Source organism: Rhinopithecus roxellana, chromosome 3 (genome assembly GCF_007565055.1).
Source record: "Rhinopithecus roxellana isolate Shanxi Qingling chromosome 3, ASM756505v1, whole genome shotgun sequence".
Classification (NCBI taxonomy): domain Eukaryota; kingdom Metazoa; phylum Chordata; class Mammalia; order Primates; family Cercopithecidae; genus Rhinopithecus; species Rhinopithecus roxellana.
In genome coordinates, this window is record NC_044551.1 from 3,213,891 (window position 1) to 3,239,010 (window position 25,120).

The 25,120-nt window shown below is 41.5% G+C and overlaps 1 protein-coding gene across 1 annotated transcript in view; it reads right to left on the minus strand.

Moving 5' to 3' along the window:
- Positions 1–25,120, minus strand: part of ANKDD1B (ankyrin repeat and death domain containing 1B) — a 55,239-nt gene that overhangs the window by 10,509 nt on the left and 19,610 nt on the right. Inside the window, exons 6-11 of the mRNA XM_030926779.1 lie at positions 20,412–20,510; positions 19,530–19,628; positions 14,393–14,491; positions 8,726–8,824; positions 5,846–5,944; positions 1,994–2,092 (exon numbers count right to left, since the gene is read on the minus strand). Coding sequence (XP_030782639.1) covers positions 1,994–2,092; positions 5,846–5,944; positions 8,726–8,824; positions 14,393–14,491; positions 19,530–19,628; positions 20,412–20,510 — 594 coding nt within the window. The remainder of the gene's footprint in view (positions 1–1,993; positions 2,093–5,845; positions 5,945–8,725; positions 8,825–14,392; positions 14,492–19,529; positions 19,629–20,411; positions 20,511–25,120) is intronic.

Consider the following 25,120-nt stretch of genomic DNA (forward strand, 5'->3'; position numbering starts at 1 on the left):
GACTGGAGGGCATTGGCACTATCTTGGCTCACTGCAACCTCTGCCTTCCGGTTTCAAGTGATTCTTCTGTCTCAGCCCCCCGTGTAGCTGTGATTACAGGCGTCCACCACTATGCCTGGCTGATTTTTGTATTTTTAGTAGAGATGCGGTTTCACCATGTTGGTCAGACCAGTCTCAAACTCCTGGCCTCGTGATGTGCCCTCCTTGGCCTCCCAAACTGCTGGGATTACAGGAGTGAGCCACTGCACCAGCCGGCCTGTGTTACTTTTATGATCAGGAAAAAAAAATCTAATTTTAGAAACTGACACACAGAGAAAAGTAATATAACATATAACTACTTTAGATCCTACACCTGTAAAATGGATGATTCTGAACTAGAGTAGGGTGGATTCAGGCTTGCACTGTGAATTAGGGAGGTGCTGGCTATTGAACTGTGTGGGTAAAAATGAGGAAGGGAAAACTGCAAGTTTCGGAAGCAATCATCTTTGCTGACAGTTGTAGCAAAGCACCAGATGACAAAGCAGCCACTACTTGGGTTTGAAGCCAGCTCTGCCTCTTACTATGTGTGTGACCCAATGTCATCAGAATCTCTCCAATCTACTCTTGAAAACTGGAGTAATTTTGTCCACCTCACTGAGCTGTGAGGATTGAAGTAATATAGCATGCATGAGTACCTGACAGGGCTGGATCCAGGGGCCTCCTGTATAACTTTCAGTAAAGCTGAGACCTAACACAGCTCTCTGACAACCCTCTGGAGGCTTAGCCTGCACTATTCCACCACTTGAAAGAAACAAAATTGTCCTTCTTTAAAAACAAGTTTACACAATAGCCAAAAGGTGGACGCAACCCAAATGTCCATCAATGGATGAATGAATAAACAAAATGTGGTAGAGACATACAATGAAATGTTATTTAGCCTTAAAAAGAAATGAAATTCTGACACATGCTACAACATAGAGAAACCTTGAGGATGTTACACTAAGTCAACTAAGCCAGTCACAAAAAGGCAAATACTATGTGATTCCACTTATATGAGATGCTTAGAGTGGTCAAATTCATAGAAACAGAAGGCAGAATGGTGGTTCCCAGGGGCTGGGAGAAGGAAGAAATAGCGAGTTATTGAACAAGTATAAAGTTTCACTTTTGAAAGATGAAAAGTTTTGGAGACCAATTGCATAATAATGTGAACATACTTAACCATACTGAACTATATACTTAAAAATGGTTAAGACAGTGTTTATGTATGTGTATTTCACCACAAATTTTTTAATTAAAAAAAAATTTAGACATATGTAAAGTCATTCATTGCAACTCTGTTTATAAGAGCAAAACCTTAGGAACAGCTTAAATATCAATCAATTGAGGACTAGTTGAACAAGTTGTGATATGTCTGTGCCATGCTATACAATGCAGCTCAAAAAAAAAAAAAATGAAGGAACTCTCCATGTACTAATATGCAAATATCTCCACTTAATAATGCTAAAAAAGCTAAATGCAGAACAGTATACTAGTTATAGGTAAGCCATCAGTGTCTAAAAAGGATGGAGGAAGGGAATAAGAGTACAATGTGTTTATGTTTGCTTGCATGTGCATAAAAACTCTGGAAGGAACAGAAATAATTTATAATAATGGATACATATAGGCAGGGTGGCATGGTAACCAGACAAGTAGGAACAGGGGTGGGTGGGAAATTTTTACTGTTAAACCCTTACTAGTTATATTCTTTTATTTTTGGACCATATGAATCTATAATCTTTTCAAAAATTTAATAAAGAATTTGAATTTAAAAACACGTATTTGTCATTCAAAGTAAAAATTCTTACTGACATAGCTCAACCAAAATTGGGATATTTTACTGACTATGAAGATACACGGTTTCTCCAGTTTGTGCCCATTTCACAAAAGATATTCCAATGCTTCTGCTCAAGGCTGACAGCCAACGGGAAGGTCTTAGCAACCATCTCAGCTGAATGGATTAAGTCCATGCACTTACCTTGTCAACAGCCTTCAAGTCACAGCCTGCCTTCAGCAGGGTTTCCACCAGTTCCACATTTCCACAATCAGCAGCTACATGCAGAGGAGTTTGTTGTTTCTGCCATGAAATTAAGGAGGGGAACAAACTTGGACGGTGAAAAGACAAACGGAAAGTATAGCCATCCTGTTTAGGCTCAAGGGAAAACACAGGTCGTACATTTTTTAATGGATACTGGGGCATTCATTGCACTATTATTTGCAATAGTGAAAAACTGAAAGGAAATTACATGTTTAACAAGGAGACTCACTAGATAAATTATGATACATCTATATGTTCGAATAATAGGCAACCATTAAAAATTATTTTTTAAAAAATGATTTCAATATTAGGTACCTAAAGTAGTCAAATGTATAGAGACAGAAAGTAGAATGGTGGTTCCCAGGAGCTGGATGAGGAGGGAATGGGAAGTCACTGCTTAATAGATATAAAATTAGGCCGGGCGTGGTGGCTCAAGCCTGTAATCCCAGCACTTTGGGAGGCCGAGGCGGGCGGATCACAAGGTCAGGAGATCGAGACCATCCTGGCTAACACGGTGAAACCCCGTCTCTACTAAAAAGTACAAAAAACTAGCCGGGCGAGGTGGCGGGCGCCTGTAGTCCCAGCTACTCGGGAGGCTGAGGCAGGAGAATGGCGTGAACCCGGGAGGCGGAGCTTGCAGTGAGCTGAGATCTGGCCACTGCACTCCAGCTTGGGCGACAGAGCGAGACTCCGTCTCAAAAAAAAAAAAAAAAAAAAAAAAAGATATAAAATTTCAGTTGGAGAAGATGAAAAATGTTCTGGAGATGGATGGTGGTGATATTATACTAAATGAATGTAATTAATGCTGCTGAGCTGTACACTTAAGATGGTTAAAATGGTGGATTTTGTTATGTGTATTTTACTACAATAAAAATGATTTCAGAGGCCGAGACGGGCGGATCACGAGGTCAGGCGATCGAGACCATCCTGGCTAACAGGGTGAAATCCCATCTCTACAAAAAAAAAAAAAAAAAAAAAAAAATTAGCTGGGCGCGGTGGCGGGCGCCTGTAGCCCCAGCTACTCGGGAGGCTGAGGCAGGAGAATGACGTGAACCCAGGAGGCCGAGCTTGCAGTGAGTGGAGATCACGCCACTGCACTCCAGCCTGGGCGACAGAGCGAGACTCTGTCTCAAAAAAAAAAAAATGATTTCAAAGATTTTTTGAAAATAAAAAATGCTTTTGATACAATGTTTGAAACTTCAGGAAATGATACTATCTAGTTGAGCTTGATTTAATTAAAACTACATATAGAGGAAGAGAAGAAAACACAGTACAGAAAAATGCTAATGCTAAGGTCTAGTTGAAGGGATTAAAGTTTATTTTTATTGCCTTCTTAATGCATTTCTCTGTTCTCTAAATTTTCTACATTATAATGTATAAAGGAGTTCAAGACTTCTAATTTTCTTCTGGAGTAATCATTTTCCTATCAAGATGATAAGAGTTTCAAAAGAAATATCTGAAATCACAAGAAAATCGCCCATCTTCACCTCTCACCAAAAGGAATGCAGTTGTGAAGAGATTTCTAAAATATTAGGGTAGAGAGGAGCCTTAGACGTGATCTAGCCCAACTCCTTAACCAGAAAAGGGAAGCAACTTCCCCAGGGTCACAGAGCTGGGCAATAGCATGTGGCCTCCTCCTCCCACCACAGCACAGGGCCAGTATGCTGGGGAGATGACCAAAAAACATTTGTTTATTTATATTTTTATTTTTTTCTGAGAGACAGTTGCTTACTCTGTCATTTAGACTGGAGTACAGTAGCATGATAGTAGCTCACTGTAACCTGGAACTCCTGGGCTCAAGCAATCCTCCCTTCTCAGTTTCCTGAGTAGCTGAGACTACAGGCTCTACTAATTTTTTTTTTTTTTTTTTTTTTTTTTTTTGTAGAGATGAGGTCTCACTATGTTGCCCAGGTTGGTTTCAAACCTGACCTCAGGTGATCCTCCTATCTTGGCCATCCAAAGTGTTGGGATTACAGGTGTGACCCAAAACACCTGGCCTCCAAAAAGCCTTTTATTTTTTTTTTTTCTTGAGATGGAGTCTCACTCTGTCGCCCAGGCTGGAGTGCAGTGGTGCGATCTCAGCTCACTGCAACCTCCACCTCCTGGGTTCAAGCGATTCTTCTGCCTCAGTCTCCCAAATAGCTGGGATTACAGGCACCCAGCTAATTTTTTGTATTTTTAGTAGAGACAGGGTTTCACTATGTTGGCCGGGCTTGTCTCAAACTCCTGACCTCGTGATCCACCTGCCTCAGCCTCCCGAAGTGCTGGGATTACAGGCGTGAGCCACCGCGCCCAGCCCCAAAAAGCATTTCTTAAAGACTCACCTTCAAATGTCAGTGTGTCTAGGTGTTTGTCATTGAAAACTTTACACTTATACTGACACGCCTACCAAAGATCTCTACCAACATGGAACAAAGGTGAAAATGGAATGTATCAAATCCAGCAACACCCATTTTAACAACATGCTACAAGTCTGGAAGGCAGGAAATGCACTAAAACATTAATAAGAGTCATCTTTCTTTGCTGGGTACTTCAAACACATTAAGTCTTTTTAGCTTTTTTAAAAATTTTACATACATATTTTATATTTAAAATATAAAATTTCCTATTTTTTATGCATATTATTGGTCTAATAAAAAATTAAAGTGATGAAGTCTGGTTCTGTAAAAGGATAGCAAGCCTAACACGCACTCCTTCCCTAGAGTACATCTGGCCAGTTCTGTCAAAACCAATGTCGCGAGTACAAAGCTCTGTCTGTGTATTTAGCAAAGATTTTGCCCATTGGGAAAGATTTCAGATATTAACATAGTTGAATACATAAGCATATTTAATAACAAGAGGAGATCGTTTTTTTCCCCCAAAAACCTTTTGGGATAGGTAAAGGCAGGGGAGGAAGCTAGGTTCCCTGGAGGAGAGAAGGGACAGAAGGACAAGTAAATCTTCATTCAGCTCAGAGCAAAATTTAGCTCATAGGTGGGAATTGGAGGAGACTGCAGAGATCTGAGTCAATGCCCTGGTTTCACAGTGCATTAAGACAGGCAGGCATGCCCACTGCACCGTGGCTCCTCCCTAAGCCGGAGGGGCACCTCAGAGGCTTCTCTGGGAAGAGGCGGCCGGAAGGTCTCGTCTGGCCTCAGGACCCTGGAAAGGCTCCTCTTGCCACTCCCCTACATATCCTGGAAGAGGGCAGGCCAGCCCCAGAAGAGCCCCAGAAAGCAGGCTCATCAGTGCCCACCCCCATTGTCTCCATCATTCCGCTGCGGCATTCCCATTTCCAGCCAGTGATGGATTGCTTTATTGAGTCTTTTGATTCTGCTTCAGTTGACTGAACTTCGGGTGATTTTTCTTTTATTCCAAGAGGTCTCTTTTGCCTTTAGGCAAAGAGAAGACACATTTACTGTCTTTAATATAGAAACAAAGCTTCCTTCTTGTGGGGGAAAGGCTCCCTGCCAATTACAATATTTCACTCTGGGGGAGTGGCTTTTGATTTAAAGAGCCTCTGGCCATTTAGCTCTGAGCTACTGTTTTTCTATCAAAAGTGCTGGGCCTGTTAAACATGAAAGATTTAATCATGCACTGGCTGAACTCCAGTTGTGTGGCTGAGAAAGACAAAAGTATGTGTGTGGTCATGGGGATGGAATGAGAGTTACAGAAGGAAAAGGATAAAAAAGATGCACATGTTCCTCCCAGGAATTTTTCGGTACCTCGAACTTGATCAAAACTCCCCATAAACACCCACTGTGTTGAAATATAAGAAAAGAGACCCTCCAGGCTCTGATTTGCTTGGCTTACCTGATTTAATATGTCAATATCATGCTGTGCACTTAATAAGCTGTTTACAACCGTGATGTGGTTGTTGATAACAGCTAAATGAAGAGGAGACTCCTTAGGCTGCAGAGAGAAACAAACATTTCAAATCCAAAAGGTTCTGGTTTCATCATTCAAATCAAAAAGCAACTCATTTCAGCAGCTATTTCCTGATGATCTCCCAAGTACTGAAACTACCCATCCCAGTGGTGACCCTTAGTAAGTATTCAGCATTTGTGGTCATCCCGAGGCTTTAAAGCAAACTCGCTCCCCAGCAATCAGCTCACCCCCTTTGTTCTTTCTGGAGCAACACACTAAGCACCTACTATGGGCCAAGCTCTTTTCAGGTTACCAGGGATTTAGCATGAACGAAGCTCATTCTCAGGAATCTTTCAATCTAGTGGGGTAAGCAAATATTAATTTTTTTTTAAGTCACATAAATACGGTATAAAATTAAGTGCTTTAGAAGTAGAAGAGCCAGTGTGGGGATAGGGGGAAGGCTGACCTTTCGGGAGACCAGAAAAGACTTTTCTGAAGAACTGACATTTAAGCTCAAATATGAAGGAGAAGTAAGTGTTAAATAGGCCAAACCGCAGGACTTCTCAGAGCCTTCAAAGAACTAAAGGGCAATGAGAGTAGCCACAAGGGCAAAATCGTTGCACAGTTGGCATTTCCTGAATTGATTTGTTCTGGAGCCCTGACTCCTTAGTGTGTCCTATAGGACTGGAGTCCCCCTTACTCAGGGGCACCATTCTCGTGCTCAGCTCTCCCCGCATAGAGTCCAGCCACAGGATGTTCACAAGCCCTCTGCAGCCTGCTCTCCTGTTCTCCTTTGTGGCTAAACCACCTGTCTTCCCAGCCACAGCCCTTCATGGAGCCCCCACCCCCTTTCACCCATCCCCATCACTGGCTTCTTACCCGGCCCTGCTAGGTTGCAGTGCCTATGTCTACCCCCAACACTTTGCCTCCAGGCTCCCGTGCTGCTGCAGTCCCACCCAGCTGCCACTGGCCTGTGGAGACATGAGAGGAGACATGCCTCCAGGAGTAGAGTCAGCTGAGAGTGGGGAAAAGGGAGGGAAGAAGCAATGAAGGGAAGTGAGGGCAGAAGCGATTAAGGCATGAGAGAGAGGGAAGTGAGGGGCATCCAGCATGACGAGGGAGGGAGGACACCAGGGGAAGGTGGACAGGGGTGTGACAGCAAGGGCTGAAGATCCAGTGACACTGTGCAGATCAGGAGCTGAGCTGAGTGTGGAGCGAGTGGCGAGAGAGAATAAGCGCCTACAAGGGTGAGTGATTAGTGCGAGTGCAGCGTCGCTCAAGTGGAACAGCTGATATTAATGATATGCATCAGACACACTCAGCACATTCTCATCATGGTGCTTATTACACGCTCAATTCCCCAACTGTTTATTTTATTTTTTTTTTCAGAGATGGCGTCTCACTCTGTTGCCCAGGCTAGAGGGCAATGGAGCCATTGTCATTCGCTGTAACCTGAAACTCCTGGGTTCAAGCAAACCTCCCACCTCAGCCTCCCGAGTAGCTGGGGCTACAGGCATGCACCACTATGCCTGGCTAATTTTTAAATTTTTGTAGAGATGGGGTCTTGCCATGTTGCCCAGGCTGCCCTAACAGTTTATACTCTGTTTTAAACACCAGGCTGATAGTTTTTCAGAGACCACATCAATAACCCTAGACATTTGATCTCATATTCCCCACTTCATACATGAGACACAAAGAGGATCAGTAACTTCCACAAGGCCATGCAGCAAGGAAGTGATAGAGACAGGACTTGAACCCAGACCTTTCTGACTCTACCATCTGCACCAGGCTGTGTCTCAGGAGATGGGGGTAGATGGATGGAAGAGAGACCAAAATGAGTTGGCAAGAGTGTCACCAGCAGATGGAGGGAGGGGTGATGAGGGGACAGGTAGAAGACCACAGCTGAGTAAGTCAGATACTGTCAGAGGCCAGTAAGGGTCAAAGCAGACAGACGGTGTGAGCAGGGCCGTGGGGGCAGCGTGAAGGGAAGAATTTCTGTGTAGGTTTCTTCTGCCCAGGAATAACCTCCTTGATGCACTAAGCGTGAAAAACGAGAAAGCATCCCACATTGCAAAGAAGTGGGCATTGTCCTTCTTGCTGGGGCCACCCACCTTGCTGGGCCCAGCTCCTCCTGAGAAACAGGAAGTGTCCTTGTACTGAACCAGGTAAGTTCAGAGCCAATTCCCCCAACACCATGCTCCAAAAGCTATCTGACATGGTTTAAATCACATCCCTCCTCTTGAGTTAATACAATAAATAGTAATGGCTCAGCAAGATCAGAGGAAATCATATTCTCAACAGAGAAATGAAAATAGAGTGGAAAAATAGAGGCATGTTTCTTGTTTAATTCCAGCACAGAGGGCCTTTGTTAATTCTGCCAAAGCTAATTCAAACGTCAGAAAACCTAAATCAGTATAAAGAATTGACTTTCAAAAGAAAAACAAGAACATTCAGTGAAGGGAGAAAAATTATCACTCTTCTTGATATGTACAGCTGCTTCATTATTTTCCCAGACTGATAAAATTAATACAAGAGTAATGGCATCTCTAGACATATGAGAAAGCTTTTTTGCAGCAAATACAAATATTTAAAACACAAAGATTTCATTTTGTTCAGGAACTTCAATGACTTTCTAAAATTCATCCCTTGGATTTTATTTCTCAAGATTAAGACTCAGCCTCCAAAAGAAGTCAGCCAGCCTTCCCAGGAATAATTCCTCCCTTGTGAAACATCTCATCTCCTACACGTATCTGCAAGGGGCATCTCCTTAGCACAGCCAACCTCATGGTGCCAGGACCAAAGCCCGTGTCATTGGAGTAAACTCACTTCCACTTTCTGGTGCAGATCAACGTTCTCACTGAGAAGAAAGTTGACAAGCGACGCATGGCCATTCCTGGTTGCTATCTGCAAACTACTGATATTGAGCTGCAAGAGACAATGGAGAGGGCAGGGAGGAACTCCCATTATAATTCAGCATGCTTTCTGGTGTTTATCACATGGTAATCAGTTAATACAATGAAATAGTACAACTACAGTCGTGCATCACATAACAGTGATTTGGTCAATGACAGACCAGCAGTGGTCCCATAAGATTACAATGGAGCTGAAAAATTCCTATGGCACAAGTACTTAACTACATTACTGTGTTACTATGCTGTACAGGTTTGTAGCCTACGAGCAATAGATATACCATATAGTGTGTTGTAGGCTGTACCATCTAGGTTTATGTAGGTACACTCTATTTATGTTTACACAATGAAATCAGGCATTCCTCATAACATATCCCTGACATTCAGAGATGCATAGCTGAGTTTAAAAAAGAAAATCTGGTTGGACACAGTGGCTCATGCCTGTAGTTCTAGCACTTTGAAAGGCCAAGACAGGTAGATCACTTGAGCCCAGGAGTTTGAGATCGGCCCTGGCATCATGGTGAACCCTTGTCTCTACAAAAATTAGCTGGGCTTGGTGGTGTGTCCCTGTGGTCCCAGGTACTCAGGAGGCTGAGACTGAGGTGGGAGGATGGTTTGAGCATGGGAGGCAAAGATTGCAGCGAGCCGAGATCATGCCACTGCACTCCAGCCTGGGCAACAGAGTGAGACCCAGTCTCTAAATAAATAAAAAGAAAATCCATTGTGTTTTTAATTACTGGGTTGAGGGGGAGCTAGTATTAGGTTAGTACAAAAGCAACTGTGGTTTTTACCTAATTGTCTGTTTTATTCTAAGTGTCTCCCACAAAAGTGTCAGAGCCCTAGGGAACATGTGTGCAATAGACTGAATGTTTGTGTCCCTCCCAAAAGTCATATGTTGAAACTCTAATGTCAATGTGATGATGATAGGAGGTGGGGCCTTTCGGAGGTTATTAGGTAATTCCTTGTTGACTGATTAATTGTAAGTTTGCTACAAAGTATTTGCAGGTCTTTCAAATAAGGATGCTGTTGGAAATTGCTTTCCCAAAATTGCTGCATCAGTATCTCCTGTCCCACAGGCTCCTCTGCAATATGACCTTGCCACTCCCCTCATCAAGAGGCAGGGTTTATTTCTCCACCTCCTTGAATCTGGGTCCACCCTGTAACTGCTTTGTCTAATAGAATATGGCAGAAGTTCCAGCGTGCCAGTTCCAGGCATGGCCCCTAACTAGCCTGGCAGCTGCTGCTCTCTGCCTTTTGTAATGCCTGCTCTTGTAATCCTTCCTCTTAGAGGCCAGTTCCCAGGCTGTAGGTTGAGGCCCATGGTGAGGCCCAGGTGAGCTCCCAGCTGACAGCCAGCATTAACTGCTAGGCATGTGAGTGCACTCTCTTGGATATTGAGCTCAGGTAAGCCTTCAAAATCCTGGCCGACTTCCAACTGGAATCACATGATAAACTCAAAGTAAGAATCCTCTCAGCTGAGCCCAGTCAACTCACAGAGCCGTGAAAATAATAATAGATTGTTGTTTTAAGCCACCGAGCTTTGGGTTGGATTGTCAGGAAGCAATAGATAATGGAACAGATGCCAACAGCAATGACCTGTGTATCTCTGACCAACTGAAATCTAGCTTGCATGATATTAAGTGCCTATATGATCTTGGATAAGTGGCCTATCAAGTACGGGCCTCTTTGTCTTCATCTGCAAAGCTGGTCCCATAATAGTTTTCTATTGCTGTTACAAGACATTGCCACAAAATTAGTGGCTTAATAAAAATGTATTATTTTATAGTTCTGGAGGTCAGAAGTCTGAAATGGATCCCACTGGGCTAACCAAAAAAAAAAAAAAAAAAAAAAAAATGTTCACAGATCTATGTTCCCTTCTGGAGGCTCTCAGGAGAATTCACTTCCTTGTCTCTTCCAGGTTTTAGAAGCCTCCTATATTCTTTGGCTCACACCCCCTTGCTCCATTGTCAAAACCAGCAACAGTTAGCTGAGTCCTTCTCACACTGCATCACTGACATCCTCGTCTGCCTCCCTCTTCCACTTTAAAGGACTCTTCATGATTACATTGGGCCCACCTGGTAATCCAGGAGAATCTCATTTTAAGATCAGCTAATTAGCAACCTTAATTCCATCTGCAATTTAAATTCTTCTTTGCCATATAATATACCATATTCATAGGTTCCGGGAATTGGGATGTGAACATCTCTGGCGTGGGGAGCCTGATTCTGCCTACCACATCATCCTACCTCTTTCTCTGAAATCACAGTACTACTGGGAGGATACATGAGCCAGTAAATGTGTATGGTAACCGTAACTATTATTTTATCCATTCCACACACACACAAAAAAAAAACATTGAGCACTTATTCTGTGCCAGGCACTATTTTAGATAGTGGAGGGATATGTTGGTAAACAAAACTGACAAGATCTCCGACATTACATTTCAGTGGCGGTGGACAATCGATTGATCCATTGATTGGTAGACTGGTAGATCAGCAAATCAGTGGACTTGAATCTGCTTATTAGATTATAGATGTTGTTAGAAGAATAACATCAGCTAGTTGTAAGTTCTATAACAAGACATAAAAGAGCATGACTGGTTGGCTACTTTCTCATGGCTGATCAACAAAGCCTTCTTGGATAAGGTGACAGTTAAACTGAGATCAGAATGGTCAGCAGTGCCTTCACTGGGAAGATCAGAAGCCACCTAAAGCAGAAACAAATTTCCGAGAAACTCAAAGCAGGAACCCTGTAGTAGGAAGAGCTGTGGGAGTCCGCAGCATTTACCTCTAGGCATCATGGGCTCTGGGTATAGGGCCTACAGACTTTTTATGAGCCAAAGAAACCGTTAAAATGTAAAAAAGAAAAAAATTATTGGTTCCACAATACCAAAAGAAAACCACAAAATTGAAGTGAATAAATATTTAATTGACAGTCATACTTCATTGATTATTAAATGTAATATTCATAAAATATTCATTATATTTATAAACAATTTGCAGGTTGCATTTTTTCACCTCCCTCAAATTCCCAATTATGCACATAGAGTTCTAAGAAATCAGAGTCAATCATAAATTAGGTGAGTCTGTCATAGCCAAATAATTGCAAAAAGCAAAAACAAAAAAGCCTTTTAGAGCAATTAACAGCAAAAAAAAAATAAAAATAAAAAGTAAAGAGGAATGTGGGAGCACTTAAATATGTATGATAAAATGTGAGGTAGGACCTCCACAAATATGAGTTCTTAGGACCTACAAAAGCCTTTTTTGGACCCAGGGCAGTTAATAGGGCCCTAAAAAGATCCTGTTGCCCTAACTCTGGGCAGTTCCTCCACCCAACATAAACGGAGGAAGCCAGCTGTCAACTACATTCATAATCTCACTCCAACATCCTCCTTAGAAACGACTCGACCCTTTACCCGCTCCCCTTGCTGATGGCGAGGTGGGAGGGAGCACGAAAGCAAACTCCTGGAAACCAAGACTCATCAGTATCAGCAGGTGAAGCATTTCCAAGATCAAACACAGCAATCACCTACAAATGTGAAAGCAAAAGAACGTTCAACCCATCCCGGGCTCATGTGTGCTCTTGCTGTTGGCTTCTTGCTTCACACTGCTTTTCCCCCCAAGGTTTTCACCGGGTTGGACAGATAGGTGTGGATAGCTAGTGGGGGCTGAGGTTGCTGATTCAGAAGGGAGCTGATGAACTCAGGAAAAACTCTACAAGTAAAAGCTAAAAAACGGATTCGCGATCATTTCCAGGCTGCCTAGAGCAACTGAGGCCACTGGCTGTAAGGACAGGGGCAATATGGAGCCTGCAGTCTTAGTCGGATGGAGAGAATGTGTGCATATGAAAAATCACTACAAAGCAAAATACTTAAGGGCAAAATAATTAAGGACAAGGGTGAGGCAGGGTACAAAATAATGGAGTAAGGCTGAGAGTCTCGCTAACCTGGGAAGCTTTCCCAGGAACTTGAAAGGGGATACAGACTGGGGACAAGGAGGCACCTGTGCAATGACTGAACAGCAGCACAGCTCTCCACATTCTGAATATTTCATGGCTCCCATGAATTCTTAACTTTCTGTTTATTTATTGCATCAATAACCTTGCAACTTCAGTGGGAATCAACTCACGCTACTTTGATTTTCCTGTCACAATCCTTGTCCATATATATATAAATCCAATATTATATTAATATTTACTCAACTATATTTTTTCAATTAGTGTTCTATGATTAACATGTTCAATATTGCAATATATTTTTAGTATTTATCACTATAATTTTTAACAGCTACATAATTTTCCAAGAAGTAGATGCACCAAACCTTCTTTCAGCCTTCTCCTACCATTAATTCCATGTATATGTTATGTCTAATTCTTGGCTATTGGAGCTAACTTTATCATCTATCTGAATGCATGCAGCTAGCTTTCCACCTTTTAAATTATTTCCTTAACATAATCCACCATGTGTGGGTAAAAGGAAAGTGACAAATTGCTTTTCGAAAGATTATACAAATATACACTTCCACCAGCAGAATACAGGGTATCAAACATGCCAGTTTGGGACTTTATTCTTGATTGGGACTTTATTCTTACATGTTTAACTTTGTACTTGTTGAAAAGAAATTGTTTATACATTGCGCGGATACAAAGATCTCTAAAATATATTGGCAATCAAAAGAAAACAAGATGCAGAGCAGCATATATTATATACTGTGCTACTGTTTATATGGTGTTGGTATATATATGTGTATGGATTTAATCACATTTTCCATGTGGATTCATGGAAAATTCCTGGAAGACTAAATAAACTATTAAGGATGTTAGTTCTGGGGAGTAAAATTGTGATGTGGGGTTGGAGTAAGACACTTTTTTATCATATACCCTTTGGTACTATTCAAATGTTTTGTCATGAGTTTTCATTATAATTAATTAGAAAAACAGGAAAAGAAACTAAACCATCTGAGGACAAGGCCATTGCAGGGGTTAAAAGCTGAGGCATTGGCATCAGACGGGAGTTTGAATCCTTGCACTGCTATTGACTAGTTGTATGATCCTGAATGATTTCCTTAACTTTTCCAAATTCTATTTTTGTGATCTAAAAAAATGAAAATAATAACACAGTCTCAAAAGTTTCAAAGGTTCTTAGCACAATGACTACATACAAAAGTATTCTGCATTTAGAGGAAGGCACCATCCTTCCTTCTTCATGCACCAGGCTGACCACTTGAGCTTTCACACAATAAAGTTTTTTTCAGCGTCTTCTCTGTATAAGCCAGGTGTGCACTAGTTGCTATGAGAAAACAAAGTAGAATAGAGTGTCTGTTTCTAAGAAGTAATAAGTACTTGCTCATTTTGCCCCACTTTCAATTATTCCTTCCCCAGAAGAATAGAAAGAATAGCATTGCTTTTGAGGACACAGTAACTGGGAAATATTGGAGGTAAATCACTAATTCTTACCAAAAACAAAGCATATTATAAATATTAATTCTAAAGTACCAGTGAGTGGATCAATGTAGGACCAGAGTTTCCAAAGAACATTTTAAGTCTCCCTCCCACTGCATGAGTGAACATGGTCTGGAACACATACTTTATTTGGAATGTTGATGTCACTTCCTGCTGTCAGCAGCACTTTGCTGCACTCTTCATGACCTCCTTCAACACTCAGAAAGAATGGTGTTTCTCCATTCTAACAAAAGGAAAAATAAGTTAAATTTAATCGCCCCTTGTCATGGAATGAAATTGCTTGACAAACAACATGCTTTCTCTATGCCTTTTGTGCATTACTCTTAATAATGGATAGCATTTATTGAACAACTATGTGTCAACTTGTACTGCCAAGACTATATGCTTTGGCACAGTTAAATCACACAATGCTATAAGGGCAGGGTTAATATTATCCACATGTTACAGATAAGAAAACTAAACCTCAGCTGAAAAGTGTCAAAGTGGCTGGTTTCAGTGACTCAACCTGTAATCCCAGCACTTTGGGAGGCTGAGGCAGGCAGAATACTTGAGCCCAGGAGTTAGAGACCAGCCTGGGCAACATGGCAAAGCCCCACCTCTACAAAAAGTTTACAAAATTAGCCGGGCATAGTGGTGGATGCCTATAGTCCCAACTATTTAGGAGGCTGAGGTGAGAGGATCACCTGAGCCCAGGAGGTTATGGCTGCAGTGAGACAGGATTGCATCACTGCAGTCCAGCCTATGTAACAGAGCGAGACCTTGTCTCAAAACGAAAACAAAAACAAAAACAAAAACAAAACAAAGAAAGATAATCTCAGAAATAAGGAACTATAGTACAGTATGAAACATACAAAATTAGAAGTACATTTGCACCAAGTATAACTTTAATCTTTACAACTGATTAAATGTTACACGACATTTAAAAAATAACATTACTTTAAAAAATCTCAGTGCTTCAGTTTCCTGAAACTGAAGATAAATACTAGGAGGACAAAGTAAGAGTTTAATTCAGGCCAAAACATAGAGGAAAAAGAAGGAGTTGGTCCCACACAATAGCTACTTGGCTATTTCCCTTTCCTCATGCAGACTGTTTCCTAAAAATGTTGGGAAGAAATGCAGAATTCCTTCCCCATTCCCTAACCATTTCCCTCCTTGGACATGAATCTGCTTAACAACTACTTTAGGATAAATTCAGAAGGCTTTACTCATAGCGAATTAGGTATGAACAATCATGTTAACAGGAACACAAGAGTATAGAAACCAGTGTTCCCATTCCAACAAGGTGGGAAAATCATATTCCAGGCTGCTTTACCTGGGTGCCTGGGGCAGCTATCTACTTATAAAGGCATTTCTCTGCCGGGCATGGTGGCGCATGCCTGTAATCCCAGCACTTTGGGAGACTGAGGTGGGCGGATCACCTCAGGTCAGAAGTTCAAGACCAGCCTACTCAACATGGTGAAACCCCATCTCTACTAAATATACAAAAATTAGCCGGGCGTGGTGGTGGGCCCCTGTAATCCCAGCTACTCTGGATGCTGAGGCAGGAGAGTAACTTGAACCTGGGAGGCTTAGGTTGCAGTGAGCCGAGATCATACCCCTGTACTCCAACCTGGGCAACAAGAGTAAAGCTTCATCTCAAAAAAACAAACAAACACACAAACAAAAAAGGCATTTCTCCCCATAATCTTCCTTCTCATTTTTCCAGGAAAACGGATGTAAAAAAACAAATCCCAGTGGGGAAAATATTTGTTAAAAAAAAGTGTAAAGGAAAGAATTCATATCCAGAGCCTGATAAGGTTTCATATCTTGGACCCTACAATCTGCCTCTAAGGATATACCCCAAGGCAATTGTGAGGAAATCAGACTCAGGTTTATATACAAAGAGGTCTGTGACAGCACAACCTATAATAAAAACTGAAACTAAATAACCAAGAGCTAAAGAATAGTTAAGTGAATTTGGGGCAGTTATGAAAAATATATTGTACATATATGCAGAGGAACACAATAAAATCCATCAGATGTATATAAGATCATCCTTTGAGCTGGGCATGGTAGCTCACACCTGTAATCTCAGTTGCATGGGAGGCTGAGATGGGAAGATCACTTGAAGCCAGGAGTTTGAGACCAGCCTGAGCAACATAATGAGACCCTATTTCTAATAATAATAAATAATAATAATTCTGTGAGTTTAGAGAAAATACAAAACTGCTATTTATTTTTTATCTTGAATTTTAAACATTTATATTTCTAACATATACTTTATAATGAATTAATTGAATTATAAATGTATATGTGATAGGCACATGCTCAAACTTTCTTTACTGATATGAGTTTGCTGCCAAGAATGTCTGGAGACCATGGCTCTAGAGCACATTCACATGGGTCCCTCTAACTGATCTGGCAACAGCTTGTATCAGGAAACAGAGGCTGTCCACGAATGGACAAACATTATGAATCATATGCAAAAAAAAGATATTATTATCACTGTGCCCTTAATTTTGTACAAATTAAACCTATCATAATCTGAAATTAAAGTTTGTTGGGCTTTATGAGTTTTCCCCAACGTGCCCTGACTCCAAAATTGCTAAAAGGAAGATGAAATCCACACGCATGCACACATTCCAGTGGTTTAAATATGTTTTAATAGAACAGGGAAAGCATAACTAAGACTATAAATAAGACTATAAATCCTGTGACTACAGGACTTGATCTCTGCTCTGGTTTGAATGCTTGTGTCCCTCCAAAATTCATGTTGAAACTTAAATCCCCAATGCAATAAGATTAAGAGGTGGCTTTTATGTGGTGATTAAATCATGAGGGCTCGTTCAGTCAACCAGGTGGATATAATTGTTGTTTGAGCACATGCATTACACTGGAATGGGTATCAGTGGCTTAGAAGAAAATCTTAGAAACAACAGTGGGGCATTCTCTAAGAAATGCTGCATCTCCCGTGCCACTGTACTCCAGCCTGGGTGACAAAGCAAGACCCTGACGCTATAAGAAAAAAAAATAAAGGGCCGGGCGCGGTGGCTCAAGCCTGTAATCCCAGCACTTTGGGAGGCCGAGACGGGTGGATCACGAGGTCAGGAGATCGAGACCATCCTGGCTAACACGGTGAAACCCCATCTCTACTAAAAATACAAAAACTAGCTGGGCGAGGTGGCGGGCGCCTGTAGTCCCAGCTACTCAGGAGGCTGAGGCAGGAGAATGGCGTAAACCCGGAAGGCGGAGCTTGCAGTGAGCTGAGATCTGGCCACTGCACTACAGTCCGGGCGACAGAGCGAGACTCCGCCTCAAAAAAGAAAAAAAAAAAAAAGAAAAAGAAAAAGAAAAAAAATAAAGAAAGAAAAAGAAAAAAGAAAGAAATCATAAAGACTGAATAAGTGATTTAGAAGAATCTAATTCAGCATGAAGTTTACAAACAATTAACTGAGTTATCTTGCTTATTTTTTTCCTTTATATATGCACGTAAAAAACTAAAAGTCTAAAAACATCTTTAAATAGGCAGCATAAAATAAATATTTTAAGTGACAATAAAGTTTTTTGTCACAGTTAAATGGCAGCATTATTTTTTCTGAGTGTTACATAAAATAATGGTGTGCCTTACAATCAATGGTATCTTAAGGTAAATGCTTATGATACTAGTTCTTTCGGTAGCTCTCAGGCGAGGCATCAACTTTAGAAATGATCAGAACATTAAACTGTGAAATCCAAGAGGACCCCACTGACCTGAGTTTCCAAAGAGCCAGACAAAAAGTCACTGGACCATAGGTTAAGAAGTGACCATCCAGGGCAAATGACTCACAAACTTGCCCTGCATAGCCACAGTCACATCCCCTCCACCAAATCCAGAACCAGTTTCTTTTTACTTTTTTTGTTGTGTTGTGTTTTGTTTTGTTTGAGATGGAGTCTCACTCTGTCGCCCAGGCTCAAGTGCGGTGGCACAATCTCGGCTCACTGCAACCTCTGCCTCCCGGTTCAAGCGACTCTCCTGCCTCAGCCTCCCAAGTAGCAGGGATCACAGGCACCTGTCACCACACCCAGCTAATTTTGTATTTTTAGTAGAGACAGTGTTTCACATGTTGGCCAGGCTGATCTCAAACTCCTGACCTCAGGTGATCCACCCACCTCGGCTGCCCAAATTGGAGGGATTACAGGCGTGAGCCACCATGTCTGGCCCCAGAACCAGTTTACAGCTCACTAACACTCCACTTGAATGTACCCACCTCCCAAGTGCCTCAAACAAACCCATGCAAGCCCTCATTACCTACCCCACTCACCTGCTCCACACCTGTACTCCCTAGCAACAGCTCAAGTCAGACAGCTGGGGGCAGAAAGTCCTCCCTCTCTCTAAGTCCTGTCACAAGTCCTGTGGACTCTGCCTCCTCCTACCACTTCATCCTGTTTGTTACTCATGAGTGTCTCAGTGAGAGACCTTCCACAGGTCTTGTTTCTCCATTTTGGCAGTCACCTGACTGGTCCTCCCCACTTCTGGGCTCTCCTGGCACCCAGTCTACCTTTCAAACAGCTGTGACAGTTACCTGCCCACATCTAAGATGAATCCTATCCCTTTTCACTACTTAAAACCCTTCAAGGTCTCTGCTGGCAACTACATCAAAGCCAAACCCTCCCTCCTGTAAAGCATGGCCTTTCGTCGTCTGTCTGCCTTGGCCTACTAGGCTTCCAGTTTCCCCAGCCCTCCTAGCCACAATTTCTGCCACCCTGAGCTTGTCAGCCCAGAACACACCATACTCTTGCCTCGGCTCTTTTCCTTGGACTTTTCCCTCTGAAATACTTTATACTTGTGCCATCCTCAAAATCCTTCCTGCCAACATTCATTACAATGCCAAGACCCAGATAATATACCACCTCTTCTGTGAAAACCGTAATTTCTGAAAAACATCTTCCTCTGTATTCTCATGGCATTCTCTGTAGACCTCTATTATTGCATGTAGCCCAATACATTATTTGTTTTGCATGCCCCTCTTGCCCTGTAGGCTTCTAGAATAAGAGTACATACTTCATCTGGCATACAGTACATATTAAACAAATATTATTTGAATGAACGGGTGAATAAATGAATGGATTAACAAATGAAGTGCTGTGGAATACTTTGAAGAATAAAGTAAGAATCTTTCAGAATCACATTTTACACCCTATGGCACTAACACCTTTGTTTTCTTCCCACTCTTTTCTTGAAAGCCACTCCTCCAACCCTTCCCCATTTAAGTCCTGTGCCTGTAATCCGCACTTCCACATACCTCATTCATCTCATTTATGTCTTGCCACTGGGTTAACAGCACCTGCACTGCAGGACTGTGACCGTGCTTCGCAGCGAGGTGCAAGGCAGTGTTTCCCTCCTGCAACAGAGACACACTCAGGGTAGAATCCCCTGTGCTGGGAGAGCATGTTCCTTCAATAGTAAGGGCTGCAATGGAGTTTCTGGAAGTTTTCATTTTGGTTAAAGCACGGTCCAGAGTGTGGACCACTGTATCTGCAGTTTTAAGTGAATTTTATACATTTTAAAGTTTTAAATAAAAAGGTATAGCTTTCTGAACCAGTAGAAAATCATCCATGCTCCTTCTTCTAACTTTGCTACCAATTGCTAGCAAAACATGGAGCAACAGAAGAAATTCCATTTGACCTATGTGAGGGTAAAATGGTGAAAGATTTCTGGGAGGTCATTTTAGTAATATTATATACCCAAAGATTTTAAAATGTGCAGAAGCCTTTGACCCACAATTCCACATCTAGGAATTTCTCCTAAGAAAGTCATCAAAGGTGTACATACAGATACGATGTCTACTCCAGGGTTTTCCCCTCCCCTTTCATGTAAGGCTGAGGCTCCAGGAGACCTCATGGGAGGAGGGAAAAGGGGTGTAGTTGATCATGGAAAAAGCCATGTGGTCTATTGACTTCACAAATATTTATGAAGCAAAAACTGCCAATCTGGACAACCCACAGCAACAATGGAAGGATTTTGCCTGGATAGTTCATGATTCTCTCTGAGTACAGTAACAATTTACAACTCTCCTGCTGACTAAAAGTCCCTCACCAAACCTACAGGCCAATTGTTACCCCTCTACATCAATTGTTACTCCCCTTTCTCTTGTTCTCAGCAAAGAAATAAAAGTCCAACTCACCTTGTCCTTTTCTGAAGTATGCAGGTTTAGGAAGGTAAGTTTTTCTATCATTTCAACATGGCCCCTCTCAGCTGCCAAAAGAAATGGTTTTCTTCCTTTCTAAAAATCAATCACAAACCTCAAGCATTTATTACACTCTTAGTGAACAAGCAAGACAGTGGACAAAGCTAGTGACATTTTAAGGATGATGGGAAGTCCAAGATGACCCTTCTTAGGGGAGGAAGATGATGCTATTTCTGACTCCAAACCAGATCAGGTTCTGGGTTTTCACTCAAAACTGTGGGAGACTCCACATCAGCATGAAATCTGTTTCATGGGGGCACACAAATACTGTTCAGAAAAGGTCCTCTCAAGCATCAGGGGAGGTGCAACATCACAGTCAGATGACAAGATTCCCTTTCAAATATAGCAATATTATGAACTTTATTTATTCAACAGTCCTTTCACCATTTACTGAGAAGCTACTATGTGTCAGACCCTGCCTTAGGCACCTGTACATCATACTAAGCCTTCCATTATTGATAACTATGTTTGAAACAGAAATTTTCTGGGGCTTATTACTTACATGGCTCACTCAGACATGACATTTGATTAACTGCTTCTCCTTAGGCCTTCCTTTCTTCCTCATAGATTTATCTACAATATCTACAAAGAATCAATAGGAAAACTCTCAAGAATAGGTCATTATGAAATGGAATCAAGAAATGAGGCATTACCCAGAGAGTACAGATGAAGAGAAATGTTTAGGTTTGATTTTTTTAGAAGATAAGCTCAAATATAGAATTTTCTGATTATGGAATTCCTCCTACTTTTTATGTTGCCAATGGAGACTATATTTTCCATAGCCAAAATGTCATCAAGAAAAGTGAAAGACTTGTCTTAGTCTGTTTTGTGTTGCTATAACAGAATACCTCAGTCTGGGTAATTTATAAAGAAAAAATGTGGGCCGGGCGCGGTGGCTCAAGCCTGTAATCCCAGCACTTTGGGAGGCCGAGACGGGTGGATCACGAGGTCAGGAGTTCGAGACCATCCTGGCTAACACGGTGAAACCCGTCTCTACTAAAAAATACAAAAAAAGCTAGCCGGGCAAGGTGGCTGGAGCCTGTAGTCCCAGCTACTCGGGAGGCTGAGGCAGGAGAATGGCGTAAACCCGGGAGGCGGAGCTTGCCGTGAGCTGAGATCCGGCCACTGCACTCCAGCCTGGGCGACAGAGCGAGACTCCGTCTCAAAAAAAAAAAAAAAAAAAGAAAAAAGAAAAAATGTTTATTTAGCTCACAGTTCTGCAGGCTGGGAAGTTCAAGAGCACGGTCTCGGCTTCTGGCAAGGGCTTTCACACTGTGTCATAACATGACAGAGAAAGTCAAAGGGATGCAAACATGTGTGAAGAGACAAAACCCAAGGGGCGTCCTAACTCCCACCCTCGTGGGAACTAATTTATTCCTATGAGAATGAATCTAGTCCCACCAGAGTGAGAACTCACTACCTGAAGAATGTCACCAAGCCATTCATGAAAGATCCACCCTCATGACACAAACATCTCCCAAGAGGTCCCACCTCCTAACACCACCAGATTGGGGATCCAATTTCAAAATGAATTCTGGTGGGGACAAACCATAGCCAAACTATAGCAGATCCACAGAAAATGTAATGTTGTAACTTGAGATAATTAAAAGAAGGAAAAGGAAGTTGTGGTGGCAATATGATAGCAGAAGTATTTTCTTCAATTAAAGAGAAAACACTCACAAATTGGCTTAGTGTGTTACTAACTGAAAGCTTAGCAAGGTGTCTTAATGTTAAAAAATAGATACAAGCCTCATCTAACACTTGATAAAATAGGGTAATGAAAAGATCATGGCCACTGTTAAACTGAGATAATAACATAGGAACCCCCAGTAACTGGAGAAAAAAGGAAGAAAAAATGCTGAAATAATAAATGGCAAAAAGCAAAAACAAAAACAAATCTATAAAGATCAGTCCTACAGAGGTCTGTATTTATGCATGTATGGAGGCTGGAGAAACAAATTTGCACCAAAAAGTTCACCTAATTCATCATTCTTGGGCCACATATGTCACCAATGAGATCTACATCTCCAACCCTTTAAAGGGTTCAGTGATTTCATTCTCAGGAGATCACTAGAAATGGCAAAGGAAAGAAACAGAGATTGCTTGGAACCACAGTTTTCTGCACTAATTGAAGGGTAAAATTTAATCTTGAGTCATGAGCAACTCTTTGGAAACGACAGACCAAAAATTATTATGTTTGATATACAAATATGTGCAAATAGTGACTACAGGTAAAGGTTCATGTAAACAAATCACAAAAGAGGGAACAAGAGACAGTGATTATATACTAGATGAAAACATCTGATCACATATCCTCATAAATAATTCATTCATTTGTTCAACAATTATTGAATGCCTATGAATATGCCAGATAATGTGCTAGGCAATAGAATGACCAGGGTGAGAAATATATTGCCCATCCTCAAGCTCAGAGTCCAAAAGGAGAGATGGACATATAAGCAAGTAATTACAATGTAATGTAGTAACCGAGTGCTGGTGATATACGGGGGTATATAACTCAGCATAAGTGCGTTTGTGGCTGGAAAGGTAGGTGGTGAGAAGTGGTGGAAGAAGGCTTTAAAGGTTGCTAATGCACTGGAACAGGAGAAAAGAGAACTTGTTACCTGATTCTTGCCTGTTATCTTTTACACTGGAGAATGACCCCTGGCTCATGCAGAAGGAAAGGGCTTTTGTTAGCTCTTTATGCACGGAGACCACAAATAATACATGAAGGTGTTGTGCCCTAGTGTGGCATTTGTTGCTTTTGCCTTTATATTTACCTTTCTTCTAGTAACTTTGTTTTACTTTGCAGAACAACCACACATACACACACACACCCTGTCAATTAGCCCATTTAGTGCTGTCCGTTTCCAGGCCTTATCTGCCTGCCTTCTGCCACATGAAGTAATTACATAACCCTGCCGTCACAGTGATTGGTTCGAGATTGGGCATATGATTCAGGTAGGGCCAGTTGTTCCTGAGATTTATACATAAACATTTAATGACAGATTATTATTTCTATTTCTTATGGATTGAAATCCATAAGGATATTAAACCTGAGGCTGCTAACAGCTATCTTTCCTACTATATGAAAAGTATACCTATGAATAATGCCGACAGGCAGACAGCTAAGAAATGGACAAAGAAAAAGAGCTAGGTCCAGCCATGCCTGAAGCTGGAAAGATACACCCTTATACTCTTTAGTTACAAGTTAGTAAATTACCTTCTTTGCTTAATCTCAATCAAGATGGATTTTTGTCTTTGCAACAGAAAGAATTCTAACTAATACATATTTGTCAGTTTGGTAACAATACTAATCTGTTCAATTTTAAAATGGTGCTTTTCTTTTACCCATGGTTGCTACAAAGTTTTGCATTACTGCATAGATAACAAAGTGAAAGAAAGCTTCACCTGCTAAGAGATGGAAGGTTCTGAGAAAAGACTACAGTTACCACAGATGAAAGAGCTTTCCTTTCCTTTGGAAACACTATTAGTTTGAACTTTGGAAGCCCTTTAAAACAGTTATCATCCAGGAAAAAGATGTAAAAGCAAAATCACACAAAGTAAAGACATTTAAAGTAACCTATGATAAATATATGAAAAGGTAGCATAAAGAAAGGTGAGATTATAGCATAATGAGATATAAATCTTTTCTCTCATTGAGTACATATTATTAGACAAAATAACAGGAATTTCAAAGATATATGTGGTTTTTAAAAAATAGTTTCTTATTATGTCCTTTTTTTTTTAACTACCTGATCCTTTTTCATCACATTCAAGTAGGCCTCTATCCAGGGCAGTCTCATAGGACCTCCCTTACTTGGAAGGCAGGAAGCTTTTCCAGCCAGAAGGATGGTGGAGCTTGGTGTCAGAGCCCTGGGCTCCAGGCCTTGGGCAAATCACAAAGACTCCCTGGCTCAGGATCCTGTCCGTTTAAGTACTAAAATAAGGAGGGTCCAGGATTCCTGTTCTTTCTTTCCTCTATTAACTCAATATCTATTTAACCTGATTATAACAGGGTCTTACTCTGTCACTCAGGCTGGAATGCAGTGGCATGATCTCAGCTCACTGCAACTGCCATCTCCTGGAATCCAGTGATCCTCCCACCTCAGCCTCCCAAGTAGCTGGGACCACACGTGCGCACCACCACATGCCGGCTAATTTTTTGTATTTTTTTGTAGAGGCAGTTATTCACCATGCTTCCTGGGCTGGTTCTCAAACTCCTGAACTCAAGAGATCCTCCCACCTCTGCCTCCCAAAGTACTGGAATTACAGGTGTGAGCCACTGTGCCTGGCTAACCTGATATGTTTTAACTCAATGCATTTAATTTTTTTTTTTGGCATGTAAGTCTGAGGGATTGGGATTGTTTATTATAATTTATTTTTAAGTTTACTGAGAAGATGAAATCATCAAATTTGATGTTATAAAATTCAGCAAAAATTTCATAAATAGCCATTAAGTGGGTATCCAAAGTCCAACCTGACCTTCCTTTACCACAGGGATCCCTGAGATGTGTCGCTCTCAGGAGCCTCTAAGGAGAGGTGCTGGGTGGGCCTCCAGTGCGTGCTCCCGCCCACAACACTTCCCATCACCCCAGGATCAGGCACTTGAGGAAGGGGAAAACCCTGAATAACTAGAAATTTCA